This window comes from Stegostoma tigrinum, chromosome 7 (assembly GCF_030684315.1).
Source record: "Stegostoma tigrinum isolate sSteTig4 chromosome 7, sSteTig4.hap1, whole genome shotgun sequence".
NCBI classification, from domain to species: domain Eukaryota; kingdom Metazoa; phylum Chordata; class Chondrichthyes; order Orectolobiformes; family Stegostomatidae; genus Stegostoma; species Stegostoma tigrinum.
In genome coordinates, this window is record NC_081360.1 from 42,325,991 (window position 1) to 42,338,523 (window position 12,533).

The 12,533-nt window shown below is 40.6% G+C and overlaps 1 protein-coding gene and 1 long non-coding RNA gene across 5 annotated transcripts in view; one reads left to right on the plus strand and one right to left on the minus strand.

The window, feature by feature from the left end:
- The window catches only part of LOC125454487 (uncharacterized), a 35,055-nt gene extending 28,191 nt beyond the window's left edge, over positions 1 to 6,864 (minus strand). The window contains exon 1 of the long non-coding RNA XR_009445936.1: positions 6,312 to 6,864. This is a non-coding gene — a long non-coding RNA (uncharacterized LOC125454487). The remainder of the gene's footprint in view (positions 1 to 6,311) is intronic.
- cerkl (ceramide kinase-like) overlaps positions 6,541 to 12,533 on the plus strand; it is a 155,768-nt gene continuing 149,775 nt past the window's right edge. For 3 of the 4 annotated variants that reach the window (XM_048535329.2, XM_048535330.2, XM_048535333.2), the window contains exon 1: positions 6,542 to 6,880. In XM_048535329.2, coding sequence (XP_048391286.2) covers positions 6,664 to 6,880 — 217 coding nt within the window. In that variant the 5' untranslated portion in view covers positions 6,542 to 6,663. Of the gene's footprint in view, positions 6,881 to 12,533 lie in introns of all 4 variants that reach the window. The other variant, XM_048535331.2, reaches the window with a different exon arrangement.

The window sequence follows — 12,533 nt, forward strand, 5'->3', positions numbered from 1 at the left end:
TAATATATTCTTCCTGGAACCAGTCAGCATTTTGTTATTTTGGATGAGGTTTCTCTCATTATATAAATTTTTATCAGATTTTAGTAATTAAAATTAGAATCTTTGCTTTTCGTTCTTAACGAGCCAGCAATGGACCTGCCCTCTCCATCTGTCTGTGCATCTTTTCTCTTCATAGCTTCAAACAATTTCAATGCTCAGTGAAGAATTATTTTGAAATGGATAATGTAAATACTAAACAAATCTATATCTTCAATAATCTGTCCGTATTGAGGTAGTTAAAATAGAGATTTTGCTTGAAAGAGCAACAAAATGGTTGGAAGAGGTAGCAGCTGCTGTAGTATTACAATTGTAGCAGCAACCTGCACATGCCTGTGGTTGGTTGTGAAGTGAACCAAGGCTTCACAGATTGGGCAAGGGAGGAGCAGGGAGAACGAAATCTGTAGACAGAGAAAACAGCCTGGGTTTAAGGATCGAAGTAATTACAAAAAAAGGCAGATTTTTAAAAGGTAAAAATAAAGAAAATGCATCAGTTCAAGCATAAAATCAGGCTCAATTTTAAAAAAGCATGACATACATTATGGCACACATACATGTGTTTAAGGTACAAATTCTCATGAGATGCTGATCTTGTCCATGCCCTGTGTAAACACTAAATGGTATACCTCAAGAGGAAGAAAGGGAAATGAATAGGAACATCATTCTACATTTCTCCCACTCAATCTGTCCATCAACTCAAGCAAATTAATAGTAGAGACATGAGGATTACTCATCTGGCAACCTCTTTGCCACCAGACTTTATGATACAACCTGTCTTCCAGAGGAAATTACAGTAAAATGCAAGGGAAACATTTGGGTCAATGCACAAACCCTTTTTTTGTAATATAACGTTACACTAACACCAGATCGTTCTTCAATGTGTAGTTTTAAGATGTCAATTTTGACACCACTTGACAGGATCTATCTCCATAAACCGCTTCAATAACATAGTTTATTGGAAAAATAAACTTGAGCAGCTCCATTGCAGATAACAAAAAAAGACTATTTTCAGTTTGACAATTAAGATTAAATTATCCAACTCTGGGAAATCTTGTTGTATATTGGCATGTAAAGTTTACAGACTACTGTAACCTTCCTGGCACTGGGAAACTCCAAAGCAATCTTTAATCAAACCTAAAGATTCCTGCCACCACACCCGACACTGCTTCACACAAAACTGTTTTGGCATTTAGCTGATGTCACCAAATCATTATAAGATGGAAGACCATGATGCTACATCTAACCTTTTAAACAAAATTGAAGGAATGTCATGTTGTTTACTTCTTTGAAAAAAGGTAAAGTGCTTTGAAAAAACATGTACCTCCAATAAACTTCTTTCCCTTTGAGTTAATTTACAGGGACTGATAAAGTTTCACATTATGGGGCTGAATTAAATATTTTAATGCATGGATTTAATGACAGAAAGCACGACTTTTGAAAATAACTTTTGAAATGAGTATTTTTTTTTCTTACTTAGCAAATTCAAAAGACAAATAAACAAGAATTTAATACGTCTGTTGCTAGAAGGTGCCCCTTGCCCACTCATTTGCCAACATTTCCTGGATGTGTTGGAAGATTGGAAGGATACTCTCTGTACATTATAAATTGCACTCTTTTGATGCAATGCTAAAATACCCTGTTCTGGATCATGTAGATTAAGAAAACTAATTAATATGTCAATCTACAAACTGCAAACTAGGGTCTAAATTTTCTTAAAAGTACTGAAATTACAGGCAGGGTAAATTTTAAATCCATGATTGAAAAGTATCAGGACTACTAAGTGTTTTTGAAGGTGCTGTGGTATGTTCTGGATTTGCCAGTGTATGTTGCTTCAAAGTCACAAAGATGGTTGGAAAGTAGATGACCAACACATACAAAAGCTAAACAAGTGTGGGAGTAGCAGTGAAGTGTCTCTTGGTTTGCAGCATAATAAGATAGAGCTCAGGCTGCAGAGAGACAAATTCTCCTGTACACCTCTCCAACAAGGCCTTCATCTATGTCATCTGTAGCAGAACTCACCTGTGAGCTCACGCTCCAAAGAACTGACAGGTGAACCTCTCCAAAATGACTGCTACCCCCTTTTGCCCAAGAGAAGAACCATACGCATGCTGATCCTGGCTCTATTTTTCCCTCAAAAGTGTTGGCATCTGTGCTGGTGGCTGTGAATGTCAGATCAAGACCTCTAAGGTCTTCCATGAGAGCACCTCACTTTCTTTGAAATTACAGGGAATATTGGTTTTGACTAAACAAACTCCCTCCAGAGTAAGTCCTGTCATTCCATGAATCAATCTACTGGCAAGTTGTTACACCTACTGGGAGAAAGTTTGGGGTGACATGATGGCTTAGTGGCGAGCCCTGCTGCCTCGCCATACCACAGGCCCAGGTTTGCTTCCATTCTTGGACAATTGCCTGTGTGGAATTAGCACTTTCTCCCTGTGTCTGTTTGGGTTTCCTGCAGGTGATCTGGTTTCCTCCCAAAGTCCAAAGATGTCCAGGTTAGGTGGACTGACCATGGTAAATTGCCTATAGTTTCCAGGGATTTGGGGCCTAGATGGATTAACCATGGGAAATGCAGGGTTACTGGGATAGGGTAGGGAGGTGGGTTTGGGTGGGAAGCTCTGCAGAGAGTCAGTGTGGGCTTGATGGGCTGAATAGCCTGCTTCCACATGTAGGGATTCTACAAAGTATACCCTTCATAAGGTGTAAAGGCAAAACCTGCACATAGTGCTCTGGGTGTGGTGCCACAAAAGCCTTGAACAACTGCAGCGAGATTTTCCTACTCCTGGATTCCTTTTGTGGTAACAGCTGACATATCATTTGTGAAGAAAGGACAATATGAAAAAAAACTTCTCCCCAGTGAGTATGGAATGCAGTACCTACAAATGTGGTGGAGGCAGGTTTTATTGAGACATTCAAGAAGACATTGGGGTTTTTTTTAATAGTAATGGTGCGCAGGACTATGAAGAAAAGGTAGATTGATATACAATAATTGAGTAGACTATGTAGTAGAGCTGGTGCAAGCATGACAGACTGGATGGCCTCCTTCTGTACAGTAATAATTCTGTGATTTATGACATTTTACATCAACAACACAGCTTTCATCCTCCATTTCCGTGCCCAGGAACCATAACCACTCTCCCCTACATCTAAGACATCTCGGAAATGACTGCCAGACTACTCAGACCTCTTGGCATCATGGTAGCCCACAAACCCACCAACACACTAAAACAGCAGCTAATGAACTTAGAAGACCCTATACAGACAACAAGCAAAATGAATGTCATTTACAAAATACCTTGCAAGAACTGTGACAAACACTACATTGGAAAAACAGGCAGAAGCTAGCCACCAGGATACATGAACATCAACTAGCCACAAAAAGACATGGCCCACTATCACTAGTATCCTTACATACAGATGAGGAGGGACACCAATTTGATTGGGACAACACATCCATCCTAGGACAAGCCAAACAGAGACACGCATGACAATTCCTAGAAGCATGGCATTCCAACTGGAACTCCATCAACAAAAACATTGATTTGGAGCCCATCTACCACCCCCTGAGAAAAAATAACAGGAAATGACATCATCAACACAGGAAATGACATCACCAACCCAAGGAAACCTAAACACATAAATAGAAAGTGGGACAATATCACCAGTGCTTCACCAGAGGCTCACTGATGATGTTACCTAGAATGTTGACAAAACGTCTGAAAACGAACCTTCCAGCTCAGTGAGCAAACTTACACCCAGAACCTCAACCTGAGATACAAATCTTCTCAAAACTCGCTATAATAGGCTTTATCTGACACTAAATTTCTGACAATATTTTGCTTCCAAAATAGTAGCTAAAACGGAAATCATGTAGATTTTTATGGGGAACATTTCTGAATTTTTATATTATACCAATTAAACATTCCATACAAGTAATTCAGAAATTATTGTAGGCAGTATTGTGTTTACAAGTTGGCCCTGAATTTAATAAATATAAAATATTAATTTCTTACTTCTGTACAATTATATGTTAAAGATAAAAAATGCTGCCTTTCACAACTATTGAACATCTACAGCACTTTACTGCAATGAAGTACTTTCGAAGTACAGTGATAGAGTCATAGAGTCCTACAGCATGGAGAAGGCCCTTTGGCCCAAACTGGTCTGTACTGACCAAGATATCCATCCATGCTAAGCCCATTTCCCTGTTCTCAGCCCTTATCCTTCTGAACCTATCCATGGAAAACATTTTAAATAAAAGTTTCAACTAAATCAATTTTAATTCCATCAAATATGCATGAAACTTTCAAAACCAATCTATTAGTTTTTCCATCATCATTGAAGTGGATCTACACTTGAACCAACACTGCAAAGTTCTGACAAAATTACTCTGAAATCAATTTTCATATGGAATGTGCAATTTGTTTGATCTGTCGTATACTAGAAATGAGGCAAGAAGGAAATCTAAGTGTAGCAAAGTTATGTAGAATACTTGTGGATTGGAAAGCAGGAAGTAAGAATTTGGTGGTTGTAAAATGCTAGCGAGGCGAAAGCAGGGCATGGTCCCTTTAAGAGATGATGTGTTTTTTTCTATGCTTCGAGATTTAAACAATATGTCTGCAGACAGCAGTTTGTGGGTTTGCAGATGCACAGACAGCCCTCAAATTGAAACATTTCTATCACAAGGCTGTGCAGATAAGCAGGCCAAGCAACAGTTTTGTTTTGTTATCAAAACAAGTTTTGATTTTCACCAATCGATTTGAATTAGGCACTTAGATATCCATAAGACCATAAGACATAGGAGTGAAAGTAAGGCCATTCGGCCCATCAAGTCCACTCCGCCATTTAAATCATGGCTGATGGGTATTTCAACTCCACTTCCCTGCACTCTCCCCTTGGTCCTTGATTCCTTGTGAGATCAAGAATTTGTCGATCTCTGCATTGAAGGCAATCCAACGTCCCGGCCTCCACTGCACTCCGTGGCAATGAATTCCACAAGCCCACCACTCTCTGACTGAAGAAATGTCATCTCAGTTCAGTTTTAAATTTACCCCCTAAAAACCAAAACCATATCAAAACCAATTAAATTTAAATCTGATGTTTCTGACAACATGGGGCCAATTCTATCATAAGAAACTGATGCATCATCAAAGGTATACAAGAAGGGACATTTGGAAAATCAGGAGAGTTAACTGCCATCTGCTAGAGTTAACAGCTGTCAGTTTGCAAGGGAATTGCTGGCCCTGTCAGTCTTCTCTACGTGTTAGAAAAAACATCATTTAAATCAAAGGTGCCCACAGCACAATTAGTTAATATTCCTGACAGAACATTTGATGGAAAAGGCAGAGTGCATTTCGGAAGACACATAATCTGGCTGTAATTTTTGAGAGACTGAATTCTATATTTTCTTTTATTCGATGTAAGTTAGACTTGTACTTATTGGAGCAGCATAACATTAGGATCTTGTTTTGTTTGGCACTAGTTAGCAGTTAGACAGGGTTTATTTGATTTGTTAGTAGTTTAGTTAATTTGTTCACCACTGAAGTTTTCTAAATAAATTGTCACTTGTTGATTGTCAAAGAAGTGTCAGGGATTTGTTTTATTTAATCACAGGTTACACCACTTTTCACACTCTTTTCAAAGCGATTATCGGGTGAGGCACTCCTCTCTGGGTGTTTCAGTTTTAGGTCTCAGAGCGGGGTCAACCTCCACTTTATAACATAAGCAAATCCTTCATACAAGTGTGAAGCACGTGATAGACAAATTGATTTAGGGTTTGTTTTATAACGTTTGTGTTCATTCAGTTGCGAACAACATAAAATTGCATCACTGCAGCTGCTGGAAATCTGAAATTAACAGGGTAGCAAAAACAGTACTTCCAGTATATTTTAATACTCGAAACAGCATGACGTGGTAACATATCAGTACCCGAATACAGCAAGAATAATGTGTGATACAAGAATTATGTTGTCATCTGTTTCCGCGTTACAAAATTTCTGTCAAACCGCCCAGAGATGGTCCGTGGCGGAAAGGAACATGGACGAGTTGTTTGGGGTGAAATTTTCAACTCAAGTAGATGTCGCAATACTGTTTTTAAAAGTTTGCATCCGTTTATTTCGATTGAAACGACAGCATCAAATCAGAAAAGAGGAGACTGGCTGGGAGCGATTTGCTATGGTTGTGGTTCGCTCTCGTAAAAGTATTGAAAAGAAATGCTGGGAACGACCAGATAAAAAAAGCATTTGGGGCATGGAAAATTAGGTTCAGGTCCAAACCTGCAAAGATCACCTCCTCTGTGGACAGGTGACTGCATACATTTCAGTCTCATGGGGAAAGAACCTTCTCGATCTTGAAGCTGCTTTCTTTCATCTTCCTTCTCCACCGACTGCCACTTCACTTGCCCCGCTGAGGGAGAAGCGAGCTGGCGCGAAGGAGCGCTTCCAACGGTCAGTGCTGCACGTTCCCTTGCGCAGGTGCGCTGTTCCTTCGACCTTTGGTCGCGCGCTTAGTGGCGGCGGCGTGCACTAGGAGGAAGCGTTGTTGCGATGGCAACCGCGTCTGCAGGGACGGGGGGGTCCTGCAGTGAGGGGCCCATCGAGTCAGAACGTGGCCGGCGCGCACCCCGAGATGTTTGCGGGCGGTCGGCGAGCGGTCGCTCCGTACGCCGAGACCGCGGGCAGCGGGCGGGAGAGGTCGCAGCCGTCCCGGGAGAGGGGCGCAGGAGGGTCCGGTCCGGAAGATCCGATCTGCCGGGGCATATTTCAGGTCGAAAAAAGAAGCTGCGACGTCGTGTTGACATCGAGCAGATTGACATGGACGCCGATTGAGCCGGAGAGCCCGGCAGGTGGGTCATTGCGTTGCGGCAACTGAGAGCGAGGGATCCAACACAGCTCTCACAGAGCTCAGTATTACTGCTGCAAATGCCCACATGGACATGCATTATGCTCAAACTCTCGAAAAACCGGGCACCACTTGCAGGCGCTTGCTAAGTTTTAGATTTTCGAAAGTATCCATCTTATAAGAAAGCTATCTGGAACATATTTCTTAAAAGATAACTTTCCTGATGAATACAATAACTAAAGGCCTCCTGTAATTTCGTGTTTGGACGCTTCCAGTGACAGAAACAAACCGGCAAATGGCCACAGGAACAGAAGGAGAACCCAAAAGTTTCCTCCCGTTCTCGCCCCCGTTCCATAAATGTTTAAATGCCGCCAGACCTGCTGAGTTTTTACAGCAGTTTCCGTTTTTATTTCAAATTTCCAGCGTCCGCAACTCTGTTTTTAAGATAGTTTAACTGGTAACCATTTGCCTTAAAGTACAACCTCAAAGTAACAAAATATAACACAAATGCTGATATGCAATTTCCTCAACGCGTCAGTTTTACAATGTGAGACATATAAGTATCGAATTTATTGTACAAGTGACGAATACCTATTAGAAGGGCAATATTGTTCCTTGACTCAGTCATCTGAATTTGAAAAATAATTTTGTTTTCACTATCTGAATGACTTGTGGGGCATGTAAAACAATACTTATCTATATTTAAATTCCCAGAAGTTCAAAAACTTTTGGCGTCATGCCACATCTTTCAATGGATATTGAAATATTAATATTTTTCAATTCTTCTTATTCTGTTCCATAATTAGGACATGCCAGTCCACTGTTATACTGTGAATGCATTTTTTTGGTAATTTGTAAAACTTGGGTGTGAGTGGATTACTGAAGTTTACAGCACATTTGCATTCGATCTGAGCCCAAGAAGCAGTTATATGGAGACTTAACCTCTGCTTGAAATGTAAAATAGATCTCTTGTGACTGCTGACAAATTTGTTTTCACTTTTGAAGTATGCACCTATGGTTACACACCTTTGTTCGGAATACAATCTAGTTGTCTCCTCTCTCAGACTTTACTTCAATCAATTATTTTACCTTTTCTACATGCTAAATTTGATTTAGTGGTCCTTGATTGTACTTCTCCTTTGTGTACCGTTCTATTAAAATTGCATTTCCTAGCATGTCATCTTATGTTCGTCGTGGACACATAGGTTAGGCTAGGGTAAGGACTAATTTAGATTGTAGGTACATAAAATGCTCAACTTTGGGTTGAGAATGTTTTGTGAGATTCAAAATATTTGTATATAACACTATGTTAGTATTGCTGAAAAAAGACACATTTTGCTGAAGGTTTTTGACTTGTATTCCATATGACCGTACGGAAGTAGAACAAGAGTGGGCTGTTTGGCCCCTTAAGCCTGCTATGCTATCCAATAGGAACATGCCTGTTCTGACACACCCCACATCCACTTTCCTGCCCTTGCTACCCCGACTGATCGAGAATTTATCTATCTCAGCCTTTGGATATACACAAAGAGCTGTCCCCCACACCTCTCTGTGGTGAGGAGTTCCCAATGTACTAAACCCTCTCAGAGAAGAAATGCCTCCACATCTCATTCTTAAATTGGCACCCCTTAATTTTAAAACAATGCCCTGTGGTCCTAGACATTTCCATGAGAAGAAGTACCCACTCAGCATTTACCCTGTCAAGCCCCTTAAGAATCTTACATGTTTCAATGAGATCACCTCTCTTTATTCTAAATTCCAATAAATAGAGTGCCAACCTATTTAACTTTTGCTCATAAGGCAGTCCCTCCATACTAGGAATCATCCCAGTGAATCTTCTCTGAACCACCTCCAATGAAATTAAACCTTTCTTTAAATAAAGGGATGAAAACTATTGACTGTAGTCCAGATGTGGTCTCACTAGCACCATATCCAATTACACTACTCTTATGCTCCAAACCCCTTGAAATAAGGACCAACATTCTGTTAAACTTCCTCATTACTTACTGTACCTGTGTGCTAGCTTTCTGTGTTTCGTGCACAAATGCCCCCAGTCTCTGTGTTGCAGCTTTCTGCAGTTTCTCTCCTTTTAAAAAATAGTGTTCTTTTGTTCTCCCTTCCAAATGACCAACTTCACATTTTCCTATTTTATGCTCCATTTGTCAAATTTTTGTCCACTCACTTAATCTGTCTGGAAACTCTTTGTATCCCTCTGCAACATGCCTTTCCACCTATTGTCTGAAAATTTGGCTGCAGTACATTCACTTCCTTCCTCCAAGTCATTAATCAATATTGTAAACCGTTGTGCTCATAGCACTGATTCCTGTGGAACCCCGCAGGTCACAGGTTGCCAACCTGAAAAAGTCCTCCTTTTGCCCCACTAGCTATTTACTGCCCATGAGCCAGTTCTCCATCCATGCCAGTTTATTGCCTTTAGTGAGGTATCATGTCAAATGCCTTCTGGAAGTCCAAGTACAATACATCTATTTGTTCCTCCCTGTCCATTCTGGTTAAGACTTCCTCAAAAATGCTTTCCCTTTCATGAAACTATGCTGTCTCTGCTTGAATAGATTATGATTTTCCAAATGTTCTAATATTCCATCATAATTAATTTCAATACTTTTCCAACAATAATGTTAGGCTAATTAGTCTATTGTTACCTGTCTTTTGCCTGCCTCCCTCTTTGAATAAGGGTGTCATACTGGCAGTTTTCCAATCCTCTGGTACTTCCCCAGAATCCAAGGATTTTTGGAAAACTACAAGCAATGCATCCACAATTTCTGTAGCTACCTTCATTAGGATCCTAGAATGCAAGCTATTAGGGCCAAGATACTTATCTGCCTTTAGTCGCATTAGTTTGTCTAGTGATAGTAATGGTACTTGATTCCTCCTCTGAGCCCCGGCCCCTTGAACCTCCTGTGCCATTCATCAGGACAGTTTTCAAGAATACAAATTCATGGGTGAAACCGACTTTGATAGTCCATGAGCGGAATGTGCTAATTAGAGAATGCAACATTTAATTATTAGCAGTTAGTAGCCAAGATTGGTTTAAATTTTCAATCAGTCAGATTGACTCTGATTGGCCTGGGCAATGCCCTGTATAATAAACCAATACTCTGAATAATTTTAATAGTTGTCACCAGTTTGAGTTGAAATAGGCACGGTACGTGTACATGTTTTTTTCTGTCTGCATAAAAGAAAGCCCTATGCATTACTACATGCAGCTTTCAGTACATGGAAGTGCACAACACAGAGCTCCACGGATAATCCTATATTGATTGTCCTTATAGTTCTTTGTACACTCAGAATTATTCAGCAAATGTCCACTGGTGCAAGCACAATGTTGGAATTGTGTTGCAAATTTTGCAAGGATGAGCTTGTTGAGTGTGGTCAATATCTTTCTTGCTGTGAACACGATGTGCGGTTTGAGATTATCTGCCATTCTTTGAGATGCATTGCCTACTTATCTAGCATTGCATGAAAACTGAAATGTATATATCACGTTACTAATCTGTAATCATTAGAATGCATTTTTAACTTGATGGTAACATCCTGTTACTGGTGATCCCCACTTGTTACGGCACAGTTGCAGTGTGAAACAATGGGATTCACCTGTTCAGACTTTTAATATATCTTTAGGGCTCTTGTCAGAGTGGTAAAGTCCTTACCTGTCAGCTAGTTTCAAGTCTGAAAGTCATACTGCAGAAGTGCATAGTAAAATCTCTGAGCAGGTTCAGCAGACAATATCTATACCTTACCATTTTGGATAAGCTGAGATACAGTGGCTATTTTTCAGGACTAAGGTGACTGCCTTGGAACTTTTCATGAGTTTGTGTGATATACAGTGATCTGATCAGGGTAGCTGTTGTCCTGCATGCTGGCTTTGATGCACCTTATTTCTTACATGTTTGCAGAATGAATCAGGCCCTGACCAATGAAGGAGCCTATCAAGACATAGAAGAGAATTCTTACATGTGTCTGTGGATACAAATATAGAAAATGCAACACCTCCACATTGCAAACATGTAAGGGATAGGAAGTTAGGTGTCATTTCCAAAAAGAAAAGTTTCTCATGCAATCCAACAAAGATGCTTGAAAGTCCTGGGCCTGGTGAGGTCCATTGGCTACATCATCTGTTTGGGTGTTCATGGCACTGTTAAAACTAAACTCAACTACAGGAGTTGCTCTCTTCATAATTTCAATGGATATTGATTTGCACAGTGGTGGTGACTAGATCACCATAACATAATGCTGCTGTGCAAATGTGCATGACTTTCTTGAGTGGTATATCAGTGAATAGGTTGGTAACATCAAATGGACACTGTGATTATTGTTATATAAGTCCTGTATGGCTTCACAAATGTGAAGGTGTCCTTCACCATCTAAGTGGAAAACTTGTACAAGACTGGATTTGGCAATTTACCCAACCATGTGGCCAATTCAGGTTGTGCAGAAGGAGTTATAGGTAAGCTAACCCATGTGTGTCTAAGCCAACTTGCATGTCTGTGTATGCAGTGAACCTTGGTGATGAATCTTATTCTGTACATCACCTGGTACTCCGTGCTTTCAAGAAAGGCTATTTGGTCATGTTGAGTGGCAGATTGAATGTTTGCAGATTTTTGGATTTTGAATGGCTTTATGGTGGCATTTTGATAGTTTACAAAAAGAAATGAAAGCTTTAGCTTAAAGTGAAGGCCATCATGTTTGAGCTCTGAGCCAGTTGGGCCGATTCACCTTTATTACTGCCTTGCTGCTGCCTGTGCTGGTCCCACCAACATCAGAGGTGCATCTCTCACCACTGGGCCCACCTTGTTGATGTCACCATGAAGCCCGTCTGCCACTGCTTTGCTGCCGCCAGTGCCGGAACCAACCAACAACAAAGTTGCTGATCCTCAGGCACCATCTTTTGCTGCTGGGCCTACCTTGCCAACTTCGCCTCCACCAATGTAACAGCTGCTGATCCTGGTCCCATGCTTGCCCCATAAAATTAAGGGCTCACTCTCCCCCATGCCAGGCACAGATTTTTCCTGTGCTGGTCTCACTCTATTCTGCCATGAATCTGCACCAGGACAACTCGCTGCTGATGCTGTGCAAACTCTTCTAAGTCAGTAAAGTAAAAGGTAAGTAAAAGAGGAATAGAAAAAAGGTTAGGAACAAAAAGAAAAGCAGATGGAATGGACAAGTCCTGAGCTCAGGAGCCCTATTCCTCCGCCATCATGTCTTGAGGCTTTCACTGCAGGTTCCTAGCGAGAGTAGGAATAGGCACCCTGAGGCAACGTGAGCCTTCCAAGGAGGGTGAGCCCAGAACGGTGATTTTGAACTATTAACTGTGTTTCTTTGTTTTTACGATGCTTTACTAAGAAGGACTGTAATGTTTAACTTCTTGGCTTACTTTCTTTGTTTTTCTACTTTGTACTAAGATTCTCTGCCTATGTACACTTGTACCTAAAATGGCACTGTAGATGGCAGCTTGTAAACTTTACACTGTATTCAAGTGAGTGAGTACATGTGACAATAAAAGCTAATTCTAATGTTTACTGATGTATATGTCCAAATTGGTCTTGAGGCCTTGCAATGATGCTAGACTTTCAAGTAACATTTGAAAGTTCAAAGTCTGTCCAAAGCCCTCAATATGTCTGTACAGGATTAATGAAGTG